This window comes from Fimicolochytrium jonesii, assembly GCF_025526975.1.
Source record: "Fimicolochytrium jonesii strain JEL569 chromosome Unknown EV422scaffold_1, whole genome shotgun sequence".
NCBI lineage: Eukaryota > Fungi > Chytridiomycota > Chytridiomycetes > Spizellomycetales > Powellomycetaceae > Fimicolochytrium > Fimicolochytrium jonesii.
This window is the reverse complement of record NW_026515668.1, coordinates 1828473-1853499: the sequence shown is the minus strand read 5'-3', so window position 1 is coordinate 1853499 and position 25027 is coordinate 1828473. Positions and strand designations below refer to the sequence as shown.

The following is a 25027-nucleotide window of genomic DNA, read 5'->3' as shown; positions in this document are numbered from 1 at the left end:
CCGTCGTCGAGACCGCCGCGCAGGGTGCCGACGAAAGAAGATGGCTTGGATGGCGGCTCGTCCATTAACCCTTCGTTACGCCGCGCCATGAATGATCTGGATGTGGGCACACCGGAAGCTGCAGATGAAGGAGATGACGACGACGCGAACATGGCGGATGCGGAACCCGACGCGGAGGAAGACGATCTGGACGCGATGGACATCGATGATTTGCCGCCGCACAAGCAAACCATGACACCCATCTCAGGAGTCGGATCATTGCAACAAACATTCACGGCGCCATTATCGTTCGGTCTGACACCTGTGAACTCCAAAAGCGCGCCGTCATCGGCCCCTCTCCGCCGCCATTCACTGATCATGGGCGGGTTCGCGCCGCTCGTCACGTCTTCGAAACCGGGCACTGCCCCCCCGTCGGTCAAGCAACGTCCCGCGAGCGCTCCAACCAACGCGGAGTTGGCGGCGATGATGATGGATAGCAGGCAGGGCAGCGAAGATTTGCAGGATGAAGATGAGGATGATGGCGAGGATGAGGAACGGGTGTTTGAGGATGATGAAGTGGAAGATGAGGAGGGGACTGAGAATGAACTGGGCAATGGAGCGGTGGGGATGGATCTTGATGATGGGAATGAGGGTGGTAATGACGCGGCGTCGGCGACGGATTTGCCGCCGGAGGATGATATGGAGGATATTTCGGATGGGGAGCCTGAGGCGCTGTTGGCTACGGTGACGATACCGAGTCTGCATGCTGCGACTGTATCACCTGGGACGGCATTGGTGTCAGCCGGGGCGGCACCGACACCCGTACCGACACCCGTCCCAACAGGCACACAACCACCACCACCACAACCCTCATCGCACTCAGCATCAACGCAACCACCGACATACCCGCCCGTAACAGCGGAAGATCTGCAAAAAGTCATGTCGCCAGAAGACCTCGCGAAATGGGAGAAGGAGGTGTATGCGGGGCTAGGCGGTGGGGGAGGAGGGGACGGGGGTTCCAAGGATTCATGAGATGGGGCGAGAGAAAGAGGGGGAAAAGATACGGTGTTGTAGGGAAGATGCGATAATCCCTCTTGTGTGCTCCTATATCTGGCTGTTTCGTGGGGAATGTATTGGGATGTTTTGATGCGAAGCCGTGTGTAACAGGTGCTAACTGTTCCTACCAGAAAAGGAAACCGAGGCTCGCTCGCTATTTTCTGGGTGACATGTGAAAGCAAAAGCGCACGGAGACCGCGGCGGTCATCTACCGTAATAAGTGAGTGCGTGGACCAATGAGCGTGATTGATGGCCCACAGTCTGATCGCGCGCGCCATGTGACAGACAACAAAGTCAGTCTCCATTGACAGTGACTCTCCAAATCCCTCCTGCGACTCTCCTCGGAGTCTCCTCTGGGGCAAACTGCCAAACAGACGCGTCCCCAAATTACTGTATTTAGTCCCCGATTCTTGCCGGTCTTTTAATGCATTGAATTTGAGTTGTTCACCCACCACCCTGCACCATCCCTATAAAGTTTAAACCCACCAGGAGATCACCATTTTCCCACGGCTTTCGTTCTTCTCCCGACCAACCCCCTCCACCAACATGCCGTTCAACACCGAACGCTTCACCTACGTCCTCGAAGCAGACAACCAGGAAAAGCGCGCGCGGTTCAAGGACTATATCCGTCAGAACCTCCAGACGTTCACTCCACGATATGATGTGTCGTTGAGGTACCAGAGGGAGATTGCGCTGGAGAGGCTGAAGAAGGTTACGGAGGCCGGGTTTATTTCTGTGCTGGATTTTGAGAAGGTATGCGTCCGAGCTATAGCGAGGAGAACGCGAGGGACAGCGAGGCGCAAGAAGGCTTGCGAACTGAGCCGTAGGCACAGGGACGGAGCGTAGCGAGGAATGCTTGAGGGTTCCGAGCGCAGCGAGGAGAAGGCGAGCAAACGCGCCGGAGGCGCAGGGATGCTTATGGGCGGCGAGGCCGAGCGAAGCGAGGCTGAGCCTACTGGGCCGGAGGCACGGATCACACACCAGCTCAACCTTCTCGGAGCGAGCGGAGCGAGCGGGGTATCGTTCAGCCATCCGCTCTATGTTCAACCATCAGCCAACCATCCATCAACCAACAACCTCTCTCTGTTAAATATAGAACCCTCTCAATGTATTCGCGGCGCACGAAATCAGTGGAATGATCGAAGGCAGTTTCACTACGAAGATGACTGTGCAGTTCAACTTGTTTGGCGGAACGGTCATCAAGCTTGGAACCGAGCGTCATCGCAAATACCTTCCTGGAATTGACTCGTTGGATGCGGTTGGATGCTTTGGGTTGACGGAGTTGGGGTACGGCAACAATGCCGTTGAGATGGAAACCACTGCTGTCTTTGTGAGTTTTGCCCTTCGCCTTGGTCAACATTTGCAAAACAATGGTGCAATATGCTCAGACCGTGTCTTTGAATCATGAAGGACGCGGCCACCAAGGAATGGATCATCAACACCCCCAGCACGCTCGCTCAAAAGTACTGGATCACAAACGGTGCCGTTCACGCCAAATGGTGTGTCGTATTCGCTCAGACATTCGTCAAGGGAAAGCACGAGGGCATCAACGTGTTCCTCGTCCGTATCCGTAACGAGGATCTCTCGGTTGCCCCGGGAGTCCGTGTTGAGGATATGGGGTTCAAGATGGGATGCAATGGTGTTGACAATGCGAAGCTGTGGTTCGACAATGTGCGGATTCCGTCGGAGAACATCTTGAACAAGTATGGCGTTGGATTCGCGCGTATCACCAGATTCTGAGAAGCGGACGGTGGATCCTGACTTTCCGGCACCTTTTTCTTAGATACGCTGATGTAACTCCCGCGGGCGATTACACGTGTTCCATCAGCGCACGTCGTGCTCGTTTCCTCGTTGTCGCCGACCAACTGCTTGCTGGACGGTAAATTATGCTGCGCTGGAATGGTTGACAAGTCCACGCATACTCATTGAGACACTCTGTCGCAAAATAGCCTCTGCATCGCGTCCATGTCTGTCGGTGGTGCCAAGAAGGTGCTCACAGTGGCCTTCCGGTACGCCCACTCCCGCTTGACCGTCGGCCCAACCGGCAAGTCCGACACGCCGATCCTGGATTACCAGCTGCAGCAAAACGCTCTGATCCCGCTCCTCGCCCGTACCATCGGTCTGAACTTTGGGCTGAACTACATCAAGCAGCGGTGGGCTAACCACTCGGATGCTGAGCATGCTGAGATTGTTCGATTGTGCTGTGTTATCAAGGTTGGTGACGAGGACAATGGCACTTACACTCTTCCGCAATACTGATGAAGTCTTTTACTTCGTCCAGCCTCTTCTCGCATGGAACTTCGAACGCGCTGCGACGATTTCTCGAGAACGTTGCGGAGGTCAAGGGTACCTCGCCTGCAATGAATTCGGAGACTATCTCGGTAAGGAGCAGAGAATCCTTTCGACGGAGCTCTCGCAAGTATCTCACGCAAGTTTTATTTCTCAGGATTCTCCCACGCCGCCATGACCGCCGAGGGCGACAACTCCGTCCTCACTCAAAAGACCGCCAAAGAGCTCCTAGCCGCTTACGACGCCGGACAAGTCAAATACCCCACCATCGACCGCACCGGCAGCATCAACTGGGACCTCTCCCACATTGACACGTTGACCAAACTCGTGCAGCTTCGCGAGATCATCAACCTGGACCACCTCAGCAAGACGATGAAGACTAAGCTTGGCCATGGCGCAAAGATCTTCGATGTGTGGATGAAGGAGGAGAGCGATCTGATCCAGGATCTTGCACGGGCGTATGGAGAGAGGATCTCGTTGGAGCAGTTCTTGATTGTCATTCATAAGGAGACCGACACCGGTGTCAAGTAAGTCAAACTCACCTTCCGCACATTGATTGACCAGTCCTTTAGTTGTGGTGGCCTGACCTCTTCGAACGTTTCCTTCAACAGGAAAATCCTCGGCCAAATCGCCAAACTCTTTGCCACAACCCTCGTCACCGACAACCTCACCTTCTTCCTCACCGCGCAACTGATCTCCCCCGCCGGCGCCCGCGATCTCCAGGAGCTGCAGCGCAAGTGGGTCAAGGAACTCGCACCCGAGGCGATGAACATCGTCGAAGGCTTGGGTGTCAAACCGTGGATGGTGTTTGCGCCCATTGCGAATGATTGGGAGGAATATAATAAGACTGATAACAGGGTATGTGACTGAGTGGTGGTGTTTGTATATCTTTCTGGGAATGGACCACTGACTATGTTTTTTTTGACACACTTTGTAGGGAGAGCTCGTCCGATCCAGGCTTTGAGCGATGGAAAGATTTTGTCATGAGCCTTACATGCCCATCTCTTGACGCTACCCCGCCACCCTCTCTTTCTGCATCCGCACAGCCAAAGTACATCCTTGACTGTACCTTCCTGAATCTACCCTAGTGTCGAAGTTTGGACCCGAAATCGTTGGGTTATCTAGCCACTGTTTTGACGCCAATCACAACTTTTCTCGTGATCATATAAAACGCGCACTCAGTGCATGATCGCCCTCATTCCTTTCAACAGCCCCCAATTCAAAATCCCACCAAACTCGACATGGTTGGGGTTGAACAAGGCCCAGCAGCGGAGACCTGCCATCACGACATATGATCCCATCATCAAGACAAAAACCAACCCACCCTTTCCTTAAGCCACAGCGTTTTTCATGACCTCTCTGGGGAAATACCCCAGTTTGTTGCCCGTTCCGATGATAACAGCAATCATCCGGGTGCGCGCTCAGAGGAAGACCGCGTATCCGATTAGCGATCGGGCCATTCCGAGAAAGCCATTTCGAGCAATCGAGGTACCCGGGTGAGAATGAATTGCATCACTTACTGGACTGAATACAAGAAAATTTTCATTTTTTTCCTTGTATTCAGTCCATTAAAGGGTTCTGGAGGTTCCACTCTGCTTTCGGTTGCGGCGGGAGGGATACTTGAGCAATGACCATGATGGGGAATATAAGGACCGTCTTGATGATTGGGTTACGCCATCGAAGGGGTTATGCCGCTCGTTAGACAGAAGGGATGGGATGGACTCAGACATGTGCGGCCCTGATCACTCACTTAACGAGGTCAACGTACAGATCCTTTCTCGCCCTCCAAACGGCCTTCTTGACGACCGCCATATTCGGCGGAGGGTGAAGCTGGCGGACGTGGGTGGTTGCTGCTGCTAGTATCCAGTCTGCCCGGGTTCTGCCGATACCGCCAGCGCGTCGGGGGGTGGGCGGCGGGGGCCCGCATCTGTGAAGAGACGGTATAAGCATGCAGAAAGTAAAACTATCATCGGTGGTTTGCGCAAACTCACATTGCTGCCGATGTTGACGTGCCAGTCTCTATCCCCACCGTGCGGACTCCTGCCCGAGAGGACTCCGCTGTGCTTTGTTCGCTTCCCGACGATGAGCAATCCGAAGGGAAACGCAAGCTGGGCGAGAGTGAACACTGACCTCGCAAACATTTGGATGGGGGGTTTTGCCCGGAAGGATTGCTTCGGGATGTGACGGTGATGACTTATCGAAGGCCCACGTAACCGGGTTTAGTCCTCCCTGAGCTCGGTGAACGGAAAAGGGCAGTCCACCGTTAGACCGTTTGACATGCGCCCCATTGTCGAGGTGCGCTGATGTCTCCCTCCGGGCAAACGACGAGTTCGCGCGGAATCCAAAGATCTTGCACCTCGTGCAACAGGCAAGTGGCTACTTGTAAAGGAGTTCCAGATCGGAGTGCCTGCGCCGGTTGTTTGGGTGGTCCGGTTAGTTCGCCAAAGGAGGTCGAGGACGGAGAAGAGCTGTACGAAGTTACTACGAACGCATGGATGGAACGACCGTTTGTTGCCCGACAATGTTATTTATGAATTTAAACTGTAATATTTATAATCAAGCTTTCTCAATTCCTTTCGCCAGCTGCAACTGCTTCGTGACTTCCTCCATCTGCTTTGTGACTTCCTCCATCTGCTTTGTGACTTCCTTCGCGATACCCGCCTCCACCTCTCGCCATTTCAGAAACTGGTCCGCAGTGAGACCCGGGGGAGGCACTGCGCTTGTAGACGCAATGGTGGGGGTAGCGGCCCGCGACGACGAAGGCACTTCAGCGAGGAGTTTATCAGCGGCGTTTCCCAACGCAGCGCCAATCTTGCCGGCACCTGCCCCCGCTGTCGGATGGTGGTAACCGGCGAACGTCAGGCCGGCTTCCAGGAGTTTTTCGATGGACGATGTTTGTGCGATTGCTTTACCGGCAGTCCTGGCCATGGTACCGGCTTGGCGGCGGCGAACATTCAGGTTGAGGTGACGGTCTATCTCCTCTGGTATTATAAGATCTAAATCGCATGCACCACTGCTTTCGGTGCGGAGAGAGCGGGAACGGGGGGCCGTGGGGATTACAGCGCACGCGAACGGGAGGCGCCTCGGCAGGGTTCGGCCGTCCAAGAGGTTGTCATTCTCTTCAGGGGTGAAAAGCCGGTACTTGTCAGGACCGCAACCGGCGAGGGTCCGCACCAAATCTGCAGTGACCGCTATCTGAGCCTGATCTTGGTACTGGATCACAACGTATGTCACATTCTCCACTCGCAGAACGAGGTGGATGATGTGTTTGGCTAGGAGTGCTGCGTGGATTTTGGTTTTCAATCCCGCGGCGATATCGGCGATGCTGAATATTGCGGTCCGGGTGCCAGCGGGAGCAGGGAAAGTTTCGGCGGCTCTTTCCACAAGTTCAATACTGGACTCGTGGTAAAAAGGTTGTCGTATCTCCAATGTTGGGACCTTCGTGTCGTATGCGGGAGACGCCTCGGTGATGTCCAGGCTCGACCGGATGGTAGGCGAATTCGTCATGGTGCTGAAAAGATAGATGTTCTTGTACTGAGAGCTTGTCCACTATCTGTGTGGAAGCAAAGTCCGGCTCCAAAGCATTACCTTCATTTATAGAATCCATCTTTTCAGGGAATCCATCTTTTCCTTTTCCAGGCAATGATATAACATGCCTACTAATTCCTGATGTATCTATCTTGAGAGATTTTTCCTTTCCTTGCGGGTGTGTCCCAAATTCCAATGTCGTCTATATAGCGACGAGATAGGACCAATGCCAAGTTTGCCGTGTCATGAAACACCAAGGAGATTACCAAATGCTGGCGCGCTCACACAAAAACCGTTCGAGTGTCTTAGCTGTAATGTCGTCGCGACCCGTCTCGCTCGAACCCATACTTAGATACTGTACATACACCGTTCCTTCTCTTCTTCACCAATACTGCGTTGGATATCGAGCATTTAGCGGATACAGTTATTAGGGCGCTGGGAATCGGAAGCATCGATACGTTAGGAGCCATCCTGCTTTACTACTGGCGATGCTCTTGAGAGGTGACGAGAGTTCCTGCTCTACGCCGGCGCACTTCAGGAGGTGCTTCCAAAAGGCGCCGGTCCATTTGGTGTCCCGATCGCTGATGATCGTGTGGGGAATGCCCGTGATGCGGAAGGCCTGGTCGAAGAACAGCTGGGCGAGTTCCTTTGCCGTCGCCTTGGCGTGGGTCTCAAGGAGGATTACGCGGCTGGATAAGTAGTCCACCAGGATGAGGACGGCTCCCTTGTCCATGACGGACTCGTCTCCCGCTTCCCCCCCCTTAGAGTTCGTCGTGGGGAAGTAGATGTCCAAGCTGACGCGACGCCAGCGCTTGTCGGGGACCGGAATGCTGCGTAGGAGCCCGAAGTTGGAAGCCTGCTTGTTGCGTTGGCAGTCGGGACAAGTCCGGACGTACTGGTGGACCTCGCGCTCGAGGCGGGGCCAGTAGTAGAGCGCGAGGAGTTTGGCGACGGTGCGCTGGACACCCGAGTGGCCGCCGTTGGCCAGGGAGTCGTGATAGAACCTGAGGAGGGGGCCCCGAAGGCCCTCGGGGACATAGCGGCGGCCATGGTACAAAAGGAAGCCGCGGTCGTCGCGCGTGAGGCGTCGGGCAAAACCCGAGAGGGTAGAGGGGTCGTCGGGGTTCGTTGCGGTGGTCTGCAGGTGGGCGAGGGTGTCCTGGCAGAACTTGTCATCGTCGAGCGCAGTGAGCCACTCGGCGTCGGTAGGGAGGCGGCCGGTGATGTCCGGTAGAGGTGTCCCGGTGACAATGGAGAACACTTCGACCTTCATCTGACACCTGGCGCACTTTGGGGCGTATAGTGGGGTGCAGCTGAGTATGTCGGCGATGTGATTGAACTCGCCGGGGAGGTATTTGATAGTGAAGTCGTAGTCCTGAAGGAACTCCACCCATCCGGCCGGGCGCCGGGAGAGATGAGGCTGATTCTGGAGGTATATGAGGGATTCGTGGTCAATGAATGCACGGAATTGGCGACCGATGAGGTAGTGGCGGTTAGCGCGGATCACTTTGACCAATGCGAGGAGCTCCTGTTCGTGCACGGGGTATCGGGTTTCGGCCGGAGCCATCTTGCGTGAGTAATATGAGATGACGCGGAGGCGCGGAAGGTTATTGAGGCCCTTTTTTGTGGTGGGCAGTGGATTTGGCATGGGAAAGTCCCCATCTGTGCCCTGACCGATCCAGCCCCCTACGGCGAAGCCCGACGCGTCAGAGAAGACGTAGGGGAACTTATCGGGGTCAAAGAACGCCAGGCAAGGGGCGTCGGCGACGCGCGCCTTGATGGTGTCGATTGCTGCTTGTTCCTCGGCGCCCCACTGCCACGGGCGGGTGCCAGATTGAAGGTTGGTCAGTGGGAGGGCTGTGTCAGCATAATGCGGAATGTATTCCTTGACATAGTTGACTAGCCCCATGAAGGAGAGGAGCTCGAGGGCGCTGGTGGGTTCGGGTCGAGCGCGGACAGCCTCGACCTTGGACGGGGCGATGGAAAGGCCATCCTTACCGACCATATGCCCGCAGAACTCGACCTGGTCCACTGCCCACTGACATTTGGACGGTTTCACGTGGAGGCGGTGAGCCGAAAGGGTCTTGAGCACTTTGGTGACATGCCCGATGTGTGAATCCATGTCGGGGCTGAAAATAAGGATGTCATCGAGGTAAGAGATGAGGTATGAATTGTACTTGTCGCCCAGGAGTTTGTTCGTGAGGCGTTGGAACGTCGCGGGCGCGTTCGTCAGCCCGAAGGGTAATACGTTGTACTGGAAGTGGCCGAAGCGCGTCCGGAAGGCAGTCTTCTCACGGTCTTCCTCCCGAATGAGGATGCAGTGGTAGGCATCGCGGATGTTGATAGCGGTGAAGAACTTCATGCCGACAAGGCGGTCCCAAAGCTCGTTGAGGTTCGGGAGGGGCGTGGCGTCCTTATGGGTCATCTTGTTGAGGGCCCGGTAGTCGATGCAGCAGCGGAGGCCACCGTCCTTCCTTGGGGCAAACAGCACGGGTGCCCCCCAGGGGCTCTTAGAGTGGGAGATCCACCCGCGGGATGATAGGCGCTCGAGTTGCTGCCATAGCTCGTCGAGTTCATCGGGGGCCAAGTGGCGGAGTGGGAGCATGACAGGCTTGGAGCCAGGCTTCAGATTGATGCTGAAGTTGTCGTCGCCGCGGTCCGGCAGGAGGCCGGTCTGTTCGGTGAAGAGGGTATCTGTAAACTGTTCCAACGTCGGGCGAAGAGGGTGGTCGGCGGCGACCGACGCGAGTGGATCCTCTGGGGTGGTATCCGGAGGGGTGGCCGTTGCCTTTCGGTCCGCCAGGATCGCACGTTTCTTCGCCTCGACCGTGCGAACGAAGTTAGCCTCGGCTTCGGCAACGTCCGCAAGGGCGTCATCTGTGGCCAGGTCCACCTCCGTGTCCGTGCGTGAGACCCATGCGGTATAGACCTCGGTGGTCTTATCCCGCTTGATCGCTCGCTTGAATTGTTTTGGCCGTGAGGAAGCCCTCCTCATTTAAGGCCGCGCGCTTTGGGTAGAAACGGCGGGGGCGAGGGCCCGTATGAGGTTCGAGTAACCGGGCCGCGCAAGCGCTGGGTTGTTGCCATCGATGGGTGGTAGGTTTAGCGCGGAAAGTTAGTACGGTTGCGGTAGCCTCGAATTGAAGCGCCGGGAACCCATTGTCGCGCCATAAGCGTATGAGGTCAAGGTCCAGGATGTAGGGTAGCCCTAGGATAACATCCGCGCGGATCGGGGCCACGACGAACGGGACCCGAGGGGTCTTATGAGGTATTCGTTCCTCCGTGAAGACGGAGAGGTCGGCACAAATCATCCGCGTGGCGCCGTATGATCCGGCTTTGTCACCCCAGCGCACCTCGAGGGGCGTGGGACAGTCGTACGTGTTAAGATCATGGCGTTGGGCGAATGAGTTGCTGATGAGCATGGTATTGCAACCAGTGTCTATGAGGATGCGGCAGAAGATGCCGCCGACATGTCCATGGACCATGAACGTGTGCTGGTCGATGACGGGCCCGGGGCGGTATTCCGGAATGGTGTCCTGCAGTCGGGGACCGGTAGGTCCCTCGGGTTGTCTGTGTTATGGACGACGCGTCCATACCATGCGCTTACCTCATGACAGCATCCCAACAGTCAGTCAATGTCAATTCCCTGTCAAAACCTGACATCTGCCAAACCTCGCAGCCGCACGCAGCCGCGCTACCCCACACCTGCCACTGCCTTCATTTCTCCACGCAGCCGCACGTAGCCACACCTCCCAACACTCGGCGCTCACAAACCCTTCTCCATACTTCCCCACGTACCCGCCCACAGCCTCAGCGTAGCCACCCCATCCCCAGTCTTCTGTTTCTATGCTTCCCCACCCTTGGCGCTTCTCTTGGCTTCCCTCTCATTCCGTACCCTTCTGCTTCCCCACGCTTCCCCAGCCTTCCCAGAAAAACATAAATAGCCGCCTCCCCTGAGCTCCCCACTTCCTGATCCCCAAGCAGATCAACACCAGTTCTTCCTAGTCTTGTTCTAGTTCTTGTTTCGGTCTGAATACCATTACCTGTCAACAACCTGCACCACAAGTCGCCTCTATTTCCATCGGCTCCGCCCATTCATAACAGTTTGATCTGCTCAACAACCCCCAGCCGCTGTACCTCCACGCCAAATCACCATGTCCGACGCCCTTCCCCTCACGGCCGAAGCCTGGCAAGCCATGTGCAATGCGATTGACAAACTTCGAGCGCAGAATACCACCCTACAAGCCGAACTAGCGCAAACCCAGACCACTGCCCCTGCCACTCACGCCCCCGAACCCAAAATCAGTCTCCCAGACAAATTTGATGGCACCCGAAGCAAGTTCCGTGGGTTCCTCAACCAGATCCGGCTCATGTTCGCCCTCCAACCCAGGCGCTACCCCAACGATCAGACCAAGATACGAACTATTGGCACCTACCTCACTGGCACCGCCCAGGCCTGGCTGGCGCCCCTTGTCGAACAAGACCATCATTCCCTTACGAACCTGGATGATTTCATCCAGCAAATGCAAGCAGTCTTTGGAGACAGCGACAGGATCCGCACGTCCGAAAACAAGCTCCAGAACCTTCGACAAACCCGTGCAGCAACAGAGTATGTAGCTGAATTCCGACAGCTGCAATGCGATGTGTCGTGGAATGACCAGGCATTGATTGCCACCTTCCGTCGCGGCCTCAAAGAAGACGTCAAGGACTTAATGCTCACGATGCCCCCTACCGCCTCAATCGACACCGTGATGGAACAGGCCATCCAATGTGACAACCGATTGTTTGAGCGCCGTCTAGAGCGAAGCAGGAACCGACAGCCATATGTGCCAGTTACCACTAGCCCCACCCTCATGAGCCCCGACAACCGCCCAGACGACCCTATGGTCATTGACGCAGCTCGTCCGCGAGGACCCCTCACACCGCTAGAACGCCAACACCGCATCACAAACAAACTTTGCCTCTACTGTGGTAAACCCGGCCACATAGCCAAACTCTGCCCGAACAAGATACGCACGGCGAATGTCGCGGTTAAGGAACCTGCACCCATCCAGGATTTTGCCCAAGTCCAGCTGCAGTAAAGGCTGAGCAGCTGGGCAACACCTGTCCTGGGCCTTCTCACCACGCAAGTACTGCCAAGGGAGAAGCCACAAAACCTTGCTCCGATCCTGGCATCTCCAGCAACACCCTTCTCCTGACCACCAACAATGTCAATCTCCGATCTGAGATACCCTCACCCATGCGGATTTTGGGCCCATCCTCACCATTCGAGTACCCTGTTACCCTGCAGATATCGGCCCAGCGAGCTCCAGTTCAGCTTTCAGCACTACTTGACACCGGTGCGATGTCGTGCTTCATCGACGAAAGTTATGCCCGCAAGCACCGCATCCCACTTGTCAAGAAGGAGGACCCCATTGCGCTTGAACTGGTTGACGGACGTCCCAGCCATGCGGGCTCCATTACCCATCACACCCAACCTTTGGGCATGTGGGTCAACGACCATTTCGAGGAGGTGGTATTCCATGTGACATGTTCCCCGCATGCGCCAATCATCCTGGGGCTTCCCTGGTTTGAGCTCCATGATGTGGAGCTACACTGGAAGACTCGCACTCTTTGCGTCCGCTGCCATTGCGGTTTTGGACAATACGCCTCCTGGGATGCCCTGCCAACAGAACCTAGCCCGAAGCCCTCAAGAACCCCTGAACCTCTGATCCGTATCCATCAAGACGAGATTTCAGTCTCCCTAGCCCAGACACCCAACACACTGGACCCAGCACCCACACCGATCCACGTATCGTTTATCAGCGCCCCAGCTTTCCGTGTGGCGGCAAGGCATGACCAGGCATTCATTGCCTACGCCAATCCGACCAAGTCAGATTCCCAAGCCCTGGCGACCACTCCTCCAAAAGATCCGAAGGCCATCATTCCTGAAGAATACCAAGATTTTGCGGACGTCTTCGCCAAGAAGAACGCGGATACCCTCCCAGAGCACCGACTCTACGACTGTCCCATCGACTTAGAAGAGGGCAAACAGCCACCGTTCGGCCCGATCTATAGTCTCAGCGAGCCTGAAATGCAGGCACTCTGTGACTACCTTGAAGAGAACCTAGCTAAGGGGTTCATCAAGCACTCCAAGTCTCCCGCCGGTGCCCCAGTCCTCTTTGTCAAGAAAAAGGACGGTTCCCTCCGTCTGTGCGTCGACTATCGTGGACTCAATAATATCACCATCAAGAATCGCTATCCCTTGCCCTTGATTAACAGCATCATGGATCGTCTTCGAGGGGCACGCCGGCTCACCAAGATTGACCTCCGGGGAGCCTACAACCTTCTTCGGATCCGGCCAGGGGATGAATGGAAGACAGCGTTCCGATGTCGCTACGGCCTATTCGAATATAATGTCATGCCGTTTGGGCTCACCAATGCCCCTGGAGTATTCCAACACCTCATGAACGACATATTCCGTGACATCCTCGACGTTTTTGTTGTGGTCTACCTTGACGACATTCTGATCTTATCAAAAAACCCAGAAGACCACCCCAACCACGTCCGAGAGGTGCTCTCACGACTCCGCCAGCACGGGCTGTACGCGAAACCGGAAAAATGCGAATTCAACCGTGACTCTGTTGAGTTCCTGGGGTTTATCATCTCCCAGCAAGGCATTTCCATGGACCCAAAGAAGACGGCTGCCATTACTGAATGGGAACCCCCGACGAATGTCAAAGGCATCCAGCGCTTCCTTGGTTTTGCCAACTTCTACCGGCGATTCATCAAAGGGTACTCTGCGATCGTTGCACCCCTGACCACGCTCACTCGCAAAGACTTGCCATTCAAATGGACCCACGCTGCACACCTAGCTTTTGAAACCCTCAAGAAAGCCTTCACCTCCGCACCTATCCTGACTCACCCCGACCCTGACAAACCCTTCATTGTCGAATCCGATGCCTCCGACTTTGCCCTTGGCGCCGTCCTCCTTCAACCCGATGACACAGATCAACTCCACCCCGTGGCCTCTCACTCCCGCAAATTTACTCCTGAGGAAATCAACTATGAGATCTACGACAAGGAACTCCTGGCTATCCAAGACTCATTTGCTCAATGGCCACACCACCTCATTGGCGCCCGCCACAAGGTCATCGTTTACTGTGACCACAAGAACCTCCAGTACTTCATGACTACCCGTACCCTCAACCGCCGCCAATCCCGCTGGTCAATCTTCTTTGCTGATTTCGACTTTGTCATCACATACCGCCCTGGTACCCAGCAACACCAAGCTGACGCCCTCTCTCGTCGCTCTGAATACGAGCTAAGGGAGGGGGAAGAAGCATTCCGCTCCCAGGAAACCACGATCCTCACCCCTGACCATCTCCGCCTGGCCGCCACTTATCTGACCCCACTGGACTCCTCGCTCCTTGACCAAATCAAAGCTGCCCTGGCATCCGATGTGTTTGCGCAAACCATCCGGCGACAGCTTGGGGCCCCCATTGCCCAGCAATCTCAAGAAGACCAAGAACGGATAAAGCGATTCTCCGAGGAAAATGGGGTTCTGCTGTACGACAACCTTGTCTTCGTCCCCACCAACAAGCTCCGTGCTGAGATCTGCCGGGACATGCATGACACGCGTTTGGCAGGACACTACGGCATGTCAAAGACCCTGGAGCTCATCTCACGCAACTACTGGTGGCCTAGCCAGTGGCGTTTTGTCAAGTCCTACATCAGGTCCTGCAACGTATGTGCTCAAGCCAAGACCAGCAGACACAAGCCCTACGGACTCCTCCAACCCCTGCAGGTCCCTGACCGCCCCTGGGGGTCAATTTCTATGGACTTCATCACGGATCTACCCGCCAGTGATGGGGTTGATTCTGTGCTCGTTGTCATCTGCCGGTTCACCAAGATGGCGCACTTTGTACCGTGCAGGAAAACTGCCACCGCTGAGTCAACTGCAGATCTGATCTGGCACCATGTCATCCGGCTCCATGGACTCCCCGACGATATTGTATCTGACCGTGGCCCACAGTTCAACTCCCACTTCTGGAAACGTCTCTTCGCTCTCCTGGGAACCAAGGTCAACCTCTCATCGGCGTTCCATCCCCAGAGCGATGGACAAACCGAGCGGACCAATCAGATTCTTGAGCAATACCTTCGCTGCTTTTGCAACTATCAACAAGATAACTGGAAGGAACTCTTGTCTTCTGCAGAGTTCTCTTACAATAACACCATCCACTCCGCCACCCAGACAACCCCCTTCTACGCCAACTATGGGTTCCATCCTCGATTCAGTCTGGCTTCCGCCACCACAACCGAGTCCCTTAATCCTGCAGCCGAAGCTCGTGCCAACCATCTCAAGGAAATCCATGAACAGCTTGCCACTGAGCTCAAGGAGGCCCAAGGACGCATGAAGCGCTTTGCCGATGCTAAGAGGGCACCTGGCCCAGACATGAAACCCGGGGACAGTGTCTGGCTCTTACAGCGGAATCTCAAGACTCTCCGACCTTCCCAGAAACTTGATCACCCTAAGATTGGCCCCTTCACAATCATGGAGAAGATCAACTCGGTCACATATCGCCTCAAGCTTCCCCCATCCTACAAAATTCACAACGTCTTCCATGTCTCCCTTCTTGAACCACGTTTCACCATTCCGGAGCAAACTGAGCCAGAACCCACCCCACCAGAAGAAGTCGAAGGACAGGAGGAATGGATTGTGGAAGACATTCTTGACTCCCGTACTCGACGCACGCACCTTCAGTACCTCATCAAGTGGCAGGGTTGGCCAAGCTCGCAGAACACATGGGAGCCAGTGGAACACCTTGCCCGCTGTCAAGAGCTTGTTGCCCAGTTCCACCAAAAGTACCCCGACAAACCCCGACCAAAGCCTGCCAACATCAAAACAACATCCGGACGCCGTGGCTAAAGGAGGGGGTGATGTTATGGACGACGCGTCCATACCATGCGCTTACCTCATGACAGCATCCCAACAGTCAGTCAATGTCAATTCCCTGTCAAAACCTGACATCTGCCAAACCTCGCAGCCGCACGCAGCCGCGCTACCCCACACCTGCCACTGCCTTCATTTCTCCACGCAGCCGCACGTAGCCACACCTCCCAACACTCGGCGCTTACAAACCCTTCTCCATACTTCCCCACGTACCCGCCACAGCCTCAGCGTAGCCACCCCATCCCCAGTCTTCTGTTTCTATGCTTCCCCCACCCTTGGCGCTTCTCTTGGCTTCCCTCTCATTCCGTACCCTTCTGCTTCCCCACGCTTCCCCAGCCTTCCCAGAAAAGCATAAATAGCCGCCTCCCCTGAGCTCCCCACTTCCTGATCCCCCAGCAGATCAACACCAGTTCTTCCTAGTCTTGTTCTAGTTCTTGTTTCGGTCTGAATACCATTACCTGTCAACAACCTGCACCACAAGTCGCCTCTATTTCCGTCGGCTCCGCCCATTCATAACAGTCTGGACGCTGAGGCGCTGCAGGCGGTCAGGCCCTGGGGAGAAAATCCTGACTGTTGACGGAGTATGCGGGGCTCGGGGGCTCCTCCGCGGCCGAATGGAACCCTTCGTTGTCATCATCGAAGGCCTCGGCGGGCGCCGCCGAGATCTTGAGTCGGTCCGGGTTCTTAGGGCACGGTCGGGCGTAGTGGTCCTTGCTGCCGTAGGTGTGACATTCGCCTCGCTGAGTTTTCCTCTCCTTCCCAAGGGGTACTCGGATGGAGTTGAAGGTGCGGGGCGTATCGCGCTTGTCGCGAGCCTCGGCCGGAGTGGCCGTAGCGGGTTGGATCTTTTTGCCGTCTTCCGAAATGCGGGCGATCCCGTCGGCAACCCCTGATGCGGAAGGCCCTCTGGGCGGCTTCCTGAAGGGTCTTGATGGGGATGTCTTCGTCCTCATCGTCCTGTTGTAGGATGAACTGGTAACACTGCTCACGGATGCGACGTCCGACCTGGTGGAAGGTCAGCCCGTTCAGGAAGTACCCACGTTCCTGTCGCAACGTGAGATGTTCCTTTTCGGGGAGGATAGCGATCTGTGTGGTCAGTGCGTTGAAGGCCGAAACGCAGTCTGACATGCTGGCTTTGAACTTCAGGGCGGCCAGTTTTGCCTCGACCGAATGACGGAGGTTGGCGAGGTAGAACCTGCGCCTGAGTGCCTTCAGGAACCGTTCCCGGGTGGCGGGAGGCTCTCCGGAGCGAGCCTCGAGCTTCCACTACTCAGCGGCGTCTCCCAACAAGTGGGCTACAAAGTGTTTCACGTCCCTGTCCTCTGTTCTGAATTTGGTGGCTTCCAGATAGCGTAGGTGGGCGTCGACAAACTCGTCCAGTTTGGCGACCATGTCTTTACTGTTAGCCTTACCATCGAACTTGGTCAGCATCTTAGCCAAGGTGGTTCGGAACTCCTTCTCGGCTGCCGCCTTGCGCTTACGCTCTTCGCTAGCCGCCAAATGGTCCTCGCGGCTAACTTGTACTCCAGCGAAGGGGCTGTCATCTGGGCGGTCCCTCTCCAGGCGCCTCGAATCGCTGCTGGAGTTGGGCGTTGGTGTTGGCCAGCTGGGCTGGGATTTGGAGGATTGTTGCCTGTCCGTTCTCCTGTTGGGCTGGGGTACGGCTCCTGCGCCGCATGGGGGAGCGGCTTCGGGTCCTCGCCGGGGAGCGGCTGCGATAGCGGCTTGCTGAGCGGCTCCTTCGACGAGGTGGGGAGATGCTCCTGCGACCTCGTTGTCCGCGCCTGTATCGCTCTGGCGTCCGATTTTGGCGTCGGGGGTCCGGGCTTCGACGTCGACGAGGTGAGCGTGAGCGGGAGTGCCTCCTTCCAGGTGGCGACCACGGGGGTGACCCCCTGCGCCTGTGCAAGGGGCGGTTACGCTCTGCGGGGCCGTTGCCTTGGCGTTGGTCGCCGTCGAGCCGTTGCGCCCTTTGATGCGGGTGTTCAAATGGGTCAAGCTCTAAGCGTTAACTATCGCAAAGCTGACGGCGGTATTAGCACCCGTGTCATAGGCCACCCATGGGCTATACAGCCTATGGGTGGCCTATTACAGTAGCCTATGGGTCTATAGGTCATACTTCTCAACAGCCTACGGGTCAATGGCCCATAGTCCTCAACAGCCTATTCTCAGCATATGAGTCTATGGGCCACAGATCTCGTCAGCCTATCCTACAGATCTCAGCAGCCTATCGGCACGACTCCAGTCACGTGACCTCGCTGGGCCTTCTTTTATTAAACGACTTCGAGCCAATTCTTGCCAGGACTACACGAAACCCTCTCCGTTGTCTCCGGATTGGTCCTGTTACTTTGCGCGAATAACAACGTTATCGAGTGGTAGCCATTTTTAGCCATTTCATAGCCACTTCGTGGCCGTTTCGTAGCCATTTCCCTCCTCTCCATACTTTCCCTCTTTATCGAGTGAACACGCGTCTTTCACTGATTTTTATCGAGCCGTTTCGTCGAGCGTTTCAAATGGTAGCCAAGTAGCCATTTTCTGCCAGAATTCTCTCCGTATATATTAAAATGTGCTCCTCAAGGTGGTGGTCATATCCACCACCACCACCTTGTTGATCAAAATTTATACTATAACACCTTTCCAAAATAAATGGCTACTTGGCTACTTTCTATTCTCTTCATATTATTCTCTTCACTCTTCTTATCAAATTCAACCTTTCACTCGATCTAAAGTTCTTTGTCGAGTCAGAAAAAATGGCTACCTGAATGACTACGGATTGCTCTTAATGGCTACCTACCCCCGCTTCTACTTTTCCCCTCCCTACTCATACTTGTTCAATTTGATTCCTAGATATCCTCGTGACACTTTGTCTACACTTCTTTGACCAAAGTCGCCTACGCTTTTCATGATCTTTAACGAATCTTTCCATTGAACGCCCGGTTGGCTCAACAGCCACTTTTTCATATCGGCCTTTGTAACCGCTTTAAGGTTGATTTTTGCCCACTGCTGACATTTCTCAAATAGTTCCGTATTGAAGATGCGGCCTTCAGATTCAAAGGTACACATGTCATCAAAGAAGAGTTGATAAACATTCTGTTCACTGCGATATCTCTCCGTTGCTTCAACAACTGAGGTGGGCGGAGATAAAACAAAGTCGTTTTTGTCTCGCATGTTTCTGTAGCGTTTTTCAATTAACAACCACATGAATGCCGGAGCAAGACTGGTTAGTTCTTTCTTCAAACACTCATCCGCGAGATACCGATTGTTTTTCACATCTACCTCAGACTCAGCCTCGACAAATTTGGACCGCATTTCAAGCAACTCTAACCGTCTCCAAGTTGCGTGATTCGCCTCTGATATTGCCATAAGCGTATTGAGTGATAGCCAAAGTTGAGCATGCAGTACGAATGAATTTACCCCGCTTCCTTTCTCAAAGAGATCGCGTATACCATTGAAGGAATCTCCTCCCGTGTACTTTCGAAATGTTCCCATGTTAAACTGCGATGATTTTTTGCCTTCTTGGATATTGATGAATCGGACGTGTCTGGCCCTGTTCAACTCGGTGTTTGGTGCGGTAGGGTCGAATTCTGTACACAGCATTGCGGTGCTCCAAGAGGTTGCATATGGCCCTAATGCTAACTCCATAAGTTGAGTCAGCAGCGATTTTCCATTTGCGCCCTCGCCGAGAAGGATTTCAAGTTTATTGGTCCTTTTTCCTCCAAGAGCACAAGCCAGGATATCAAGAACATACTCCCGCTCGTCACGATCTGGAAGGATTTGTTGGAGAATCGTCCCAAGACGCTTCAAAATATGCACGTTTTCCGGGAGCGAAAAATCAACAAAGTCGTAATTAATCTGTATAGAGATGCGGTCTTGGGGTTTGCCATCCCTAAGATGTCCGGCGTTCAAATCGTAGACTCCATTTTTGAAGCACAGTAGCGCCAAGTCTCGACTCAAACTACATTTAAATGCGTGATAGTCTAGTTTCTGAAAATGACCAATACACGCGGATGCGATATTCTTGGATGTGGGTAAATCCGATAAACTCCGCTTGAGATTCGAGATATGTCCATCTAGATCACCACCTGTGTCGCGCCAACTTGTCAATTCGTCAAGGATTGGGAATAACTCGAACATTATTTTATGCGTCATAGAATAAGGTGAATCTTTCCAGTAATGATTTTCAAAGTGCCACCAACTATTATCTCCATAGAAGAAATCGTTTCTCCATAATTCGGAGATGAATTGAGCACATGCCGCGTGAGACTTTTCACAGATCATGCTCTTTGCTAGTTCGTCAAGACGTGGATTTTCTGGGTACAGAGGTTCGAGAAATAAAGGCTCTTTCTCCTCGGTTGATTCAGCAAATACCGTGTTCTCATCCACGATGGGAAATAATTGGTGATGATCATTATCCGCAATTAAACCAAATCTTTCATAGTAGGAGGCGGGAACTTCCATAGGTTTAATGGCTATCCTCATCTGCATTTGAGTTTTGTCAAAGATGTATTGCTCGCATGCTCGCAAGTGTTCAGGGGTAAGAGGATTTTCGGGATCTTTACGAATCTGGCAACCATCAGAAATGAGAACATCGGGACGAAACTTTGCATTAAGAAAGTAGTGGTGCATAAGGAGCAGCATCGTGTTTTCGGTCGTTTGGCACACCTGCGAGAAAAATGATCCTTCGCGGTTATTGACTGTTTTCGGTTTTCGAGATTTCAAAACTTTTTGCCAAATATCAGGGTTTTCCTCCTCAAGGATGGGGACGAGTTTCTCATAAATGGCACGGTGAATGGCTTTGAGATCGGGGTGACAATTTACCGCGTTAACGGTGTTGAGTACCGCAATCCACATCATGTTTCTCCATATTCCATTTTTTAAGACAGTCCTGTCGATTTTCAACATAGTATTGCATTTGCGGAACAATTAGATTGCGTTGAAGGAGAAACTGATTGGCAATAGTCGGCTGACAGTTTACAAAATCGACGTCGTCATATTGCCCGCAAGACAGATACTGTCTATGCTGGGTTTCGCGTGCGGGCATTTGCTGCAACGAGAAATGATTTGGTACAAGTCGCCCACTTGCAATTTCCAAAGCATCTTTTCCATGATTATATTCGACTTTGTACGTATTTGGTGCAACTTTGAATCTTTTCATATATCGAAGCCCGTTTTTAGTCTTTGCGTCCACGTATTTGCTTGTAATCAAGTTCTGAACTCGACCGTCATGTTGGAACTCGTGCTTGACGAGGGGAAGGTCAAATTTTTCATGATAAAGGTGGTCATCTTGGTCATCTTGGTCATTATCAACTTCACCTCGGTATGTTACACCTGGAATGTTCGGTAAATGGGTGCTTTCCATGTCCCTTTCCGAAGAATGAGCCTCTTCACTGCTTTCACTACATACGATACTAGTATTGATGATATCGCTTCCATTCTCTCCAATAGATAGATGCGATTCCCTCCCAGCAAAGGGAATTGCTTCTTCTTCGATCTTTCTTGCGAGATCATAATCCCCAGCGCTTATTGCACGGTCACGTCGGACTCGGTCGTTTACACGCAAACGTTTAGAAGACTTGACAAACCTGATGTCCATTGCCGCGCGTTTTTCCCCAGTTAGAGCTTGTTTGTGTTGAGTCATTGCTTTATTCTTAATACAATCAATACTTTAAATGGCATTTAAACGCAGGTGATTTCATAATATTTATATTGATTAATAAAGCAACATCGGAAATGCTTAGTCCGTTCACATATACAGCGGACATATCCTTTTATGACAGAGAAATTAAACAAATCGATGGAAAGAGCCTTCGCGACTTGGCAAAGAAACTGAATCTGTGCCAATGTACAGTTCTGGACATTATCGCTCGAAAACCAACATGCCGATCTGCAAGAAACATCTCCATTACTCGGAAGGTGAAAAAGGTGGACAACGGGTGAGAACATCAATCGCTATCCGGTTCAAGTTGAAACCCAACTGGGAGTTCAATTTTTTTCATGAAATGGGTTAAACAGTACATCCGTCTGGGTTGAAATGGAATAATTTCATTGCAAGTTTCTTCCTTGCATTTTCGTGTTCTCGGTGGAATGAGGGGTCTTCCATTTGACGGGTGCTTCATAGGCCGTCCACGGATCGTTTCTCTGGGCATAATAAAAAGAAGTTATAAGTTACTCTGTCGATTGCTTTAAATAATGAGCAAACGCAATTTTACCATTTTTTGGACGCAAGTTCCAAGATCTTGTCCCAAGAAACCGACAAGGCTTGGGCCTTTGCAAGGTGTTCCGTTAAGTGAACTCGAAAAGATTCCAAATGAAAGCGAACATCTTCACTTAAATTGTCGGATTCCAGAAGTTCGCCGATATTTGCTGCAAGCGATTCGGTATCGTTTGTGAGCGCTTTTACGCTGGGACTGTATGTAGGGATATTATCCATTTTGAATGCAGTAATGCTTATCGGAAAGTGCAATATCCAACTTTGAAAGTGGATTCGAGAAAGGGAAAGCGTACGTCTTAGTGTCGCTCGCATTCACCGTCCGAATGTAATGTGGACAGAGAGCGCGTTTCGTGTTTAAAGTAATACCAGGTCGCTGCGGAAATCATTCAGTTTCTTGGAAGATTCACCGGGTGGATTTGAGAAACGAGACTGGAATAAACACCGAACTGGACATTCCACAAACATCAATAAGACCTGTAACTTTATCAATGTCGTTCAGAGAAGGACACGACGAAACAGATTGTAAGAATCGCAAATTTCGAGATACTTTGATCCCAGGCTATACTCACGATTTTTTGTTGCGGTTTGTAGCAATTGGAATCGACAAAAATGAACTGCTTTCCACGGAATCTGATACCGAGCAAAATGTCCTTTTCACAGGGACAAACAATTCTGTCAAAATAACCGAACCTGCACCTGCTGAGATTGCGAGTACAGAAGATACAAACCATCAATCCGGCAAAGCCAAAAGGAAAAGGCGCACTGCGGACGAACAACTAAAGAAAATGCAAGAACAAATCGCAGCCAGGGAACGGAAAGCATTCGAAAAGATTCAGAAAGCGAAGGAGAAGATGAAAGAGTTGGAAAACAAAGTTGAAAAGGAGAAGATATCTTCCAGAAGGAACAGTGAAGGGGAACAACGGAGTGGTCAGTCAACTCCTCGTAAACGTCGTGGAAGCAAATCCGTGTTCAGCAAACCGTATGTGAGCACTTCGGATGATAATTCGGACAACGATGCTACTGGCATGAACCGACCGGAGTACGAAAACCCAGAAAGTAGTCGTCATTTATCACCTCCCAAGCAGCAAACAGTGAAAAAGAATTCACGTCAAGTGTCTATTGAACCTTCTGGCGATAATAAGTACCCCTCGCGGCAATCTCGTGGATCACCCACCGATTCCGATTCCGAAGATGATGGTGATGATGATAGCAAAGATGACATTGACGACGAAGATTTGAGTGACAACGAGAATGGGTCTGGATTGTCACTGGAGGAACAAATGCGAAGAATTCATGAAAAGCAGAAGAAAAAAGAAGAGAAAAGGGAAAGGCTGGCTCAGGATCGCGCTGCTGCAAAACGGATGAAACAGGAAAGAATGGAGCAAAAAAGAAAGGCCGCAGCCGATAGACGTGAGGGTAAACGACCAGCACAACCTGACACATTCACTCCTGCCGTGAAGCGTTCAAAAGGTAGTACCTACTCAATCTATTCCATCACGCGAATTGTATTGACAAGAATGTTATTTTCTTCTTCTCGTTACCAGTGGATCGTGGAGAGTCATCTAGCAGCGCGATGGTTAAAAGCAGTGGAAATTCCAGTGTTTTGGGGGATCAGAGTATGACCGAAATGCTTCTGCAAGAATTGAAAAAGGGATTCGATGGCATAACGGATGCGATTGGCGACATGAACAAAAACATCATCATCTTGAACGACAAGATGTCTGGCGAGAGCAATATCAAAAAAGTTCCCTCCGAAATCGACGGATTTCGCACGGATTGGTTTTTCGAGTTCCTCGATAATGTGACAACCGAATCTCAATCGGGTCAAGTTAAAATCCGGGATCTTGCCGATTATTTCCACCCTTGGGTAGATGTAACGCATCCAATATGGGCTCAAATGCATCCACATTATTGCACAAAGCCCCGTTCGAGAATCTCCTTCTTGATCGACATAGTCAAGATCATTATCGAGGGAGAGGGCGAGAAGCAATTGACTTACATCGCAAAATTGAATGGCCGCACAGATTTGCTATCTGGGAGGAAAATGAAGGACTTGTCCAAAAACGGAAAAGGTGACTCCGATGTGTCATGACATCATCATGACTTAAATCATATCAACTTACCGAGTTTAATTGTAATAGGATCGTAATCTCGATGACATCCAATTAAGCATAAGTAGGCCGATTTTTTATATCGGCCATAGAACTATTTTCTGGTATAAACATATACACGTTTATAATAGAGAATAATGTCAGACAACAATCAAAACCCCGCTTTCAACCATAAATTCTGCCTAAGTGTGCTCAATCGCATTAAGGACAGCAATAAGGATCACAGATCCATGGTTTCGTCCTGTAACGTACTGAGCGATCAACTTCATCTTGTAAAAAAGCCTAAAGATCTACTTTCGTCAATCGAGAAAAAATGGTCGAATAAGCATACCCGCGCCAATAAAGTGAAGTTTCTCTCGAAAGTCCTTAGAAATATGAGCGCTAAAGAAAAGCGGATTCTTTTTGATAATGAAAAAGATCTTAGCGACGAGATGGTCGATAAGCAATTCAATGAGGATATCCTCGAACACTTCACCAAGATGTCCCTTTCTCCTGAAGAAAAAGAGAAACGCCAAAAGGGAAACGATGAACAAAAAATGACCGAACTGGATCTTGAAAACTATGTTCCGTTTCTTGATATAGTCGGCAAAATCAAAGAAGTCCTTTCCACGCTTACAAGTGAGAATATTATCAAGAATCAAATGCTTGTTGCCCTGATCATATTTTGGTCAAGCGATAAAATGTTGAGAGGGGATATCTCCACCACATGTTTCGATCAAAACGCGGATGTTTACATTGAGAGTGACTGTTCTAAAATAGTTGTCAAAGATGCAAACAAGACAGGTCGTTCCCACGAAATCAATCTGAAAGGTAACGGGAGAAAGTATGCGAAAATGCTTATGGAGGCTCGACAAAAGGCCGGTCAGAACTACCTTTTCTGCAAACAGAACGGAGGCGATCCAACAGATGAATGGTTTCTGA

General features: G+C 52.3%; 6 protein-coding genes across 6 annotated transcripts; 3 read left to right on the top strand and 3 right to left on the bottom strand.

Moving 5' to 3' along the window:
- Nucleotides 1-1370: 1370 nt before the first annotated feature.
- EV422DRAFT_594099 (acyl-CoA dehydrogenase/oxidase) lies at nucleotides 1371-4726 on the top strand. Its single transcript, XM_053073576.1, has 9 exons — nucleotides 1371-1788; nucleotides 2132-2365; nucleotides 2446-2738; nucleotides 2819-2914; nucleotides 2985-3249; nucleotides 3317-3416; nucleotides 3482-3851; nucleotides 3936-4182; nucleotides 4262-4726. Exons 1-9 carry the CDS (start codon nucleotides 1582-1584, stop codon nucleotides 4286-4288), a joined length of 1839 nt encoding a protein of 612 aa, XP_052930395.1. The 5' UTR covers nucleotides 1371-1581; the 3' UTR covers nucleotides 4289-4726.
- EV422DRAFT_28012 (uncharacterized protein) lies at nucleotides 4540-5813 on the bottom strand. Its single transcript, XM_053065948.1, has 3 exons — nucleotides 5316-5813; nucleotides 5093-5251; nucleotides 4540-4980 (listed from the first exon to the last, which is right to left on the bottom strand). Exons 1-3 carry the CDS (start codon nucleotides 5463-5465, stop codon nucleotides 4885-4887), a joined length of 405 nt encoding a protein of 134 aa, XP_052930394.1. The 5' UTR covers nucleotides 5466-5813; the 3' UTR covers nucleotides 4540-4884.
- A 25-nt stretch (nucleotides 5814-5838) lies between these two features.
- On the bottom strand, nucleotides 5839-7100 carry EV422DRAFT_27872 (uncharacterized protein). Its single transcript, XM_053065939.1, has 2 exons — nucleotides 6913-7100; nucleotides 5839-6852 (listed from the first exon to the last, which is right to left on the bottom strand). Exons 1-2 carry the CDS (start codon nucleotides 6916-6918, stop codon nucleotides 5881-5883), a joined length of 978 nt encoding a protein of 325 aa, XP_052930393.1. The 5' UTR covers nucleotides 6919-7100; the 3' UTR covers nucleotides 5839-5880.
- Nucleotides 7101-18601: 11501 nt separating this feature from the next.
- EV422DRAFT_502849 (uncharacterized protein) lies at nucleotides 18602-21422 on the bottom strand (the record flags this gene model as incomplete). Its single annotated transcript, XM_053068302.1, has 3 exons — nucleotides 18602-20383; nucleotides 20447-20669; nucleotides 20797-21422. 3 exons carry the CDS (start codon nucleotides 21420-21422, stop codon nucleotides 18602-18604), a joined length of 2631 nt encoding a protein of 876 aa, XP_052930392.1.
- A 1061-nt stretch (nucleotides 21423-22483) lies between these two features.
- On the top strand, nucleotides 22484-24087 carry EV422DRAFT_502848 (uncharacterized protein; the record flags this gene model as incomplete). Its single annotated transcript, XM_053068301.1, has 3 exons — nucleotides 22484-22517; nucleotides 22587-23465; nucleotides 23540-24087. 3 exons carry the CDS (start codon nucleotides 22484-22486, stop codon nucleotides 24085-24087), a joined length of 1461 nt encoding a protein of 486 aa, XP_052930391.1.
- A 156-nt stretch (nucleotides 24088-24243) lies between these two features.
- On the top strand, nucleotides 24244-25027 carry EV422DRAFT_502847 (uncharacterized protein; the record flags this gene model as incomplete). The annotated part of the gene is made up of 2 exons (XM_053068300.1): nucleotides 24244-24929; nucleotides 24994-25027. The coding sequence occupies 2 exons, from the start codon at nucleotides 24244-24246 to the stop codon at nucleotides 25025-25027; spliced, it is 720 nt and encodes a 239-aa protein (XP_052930390.1).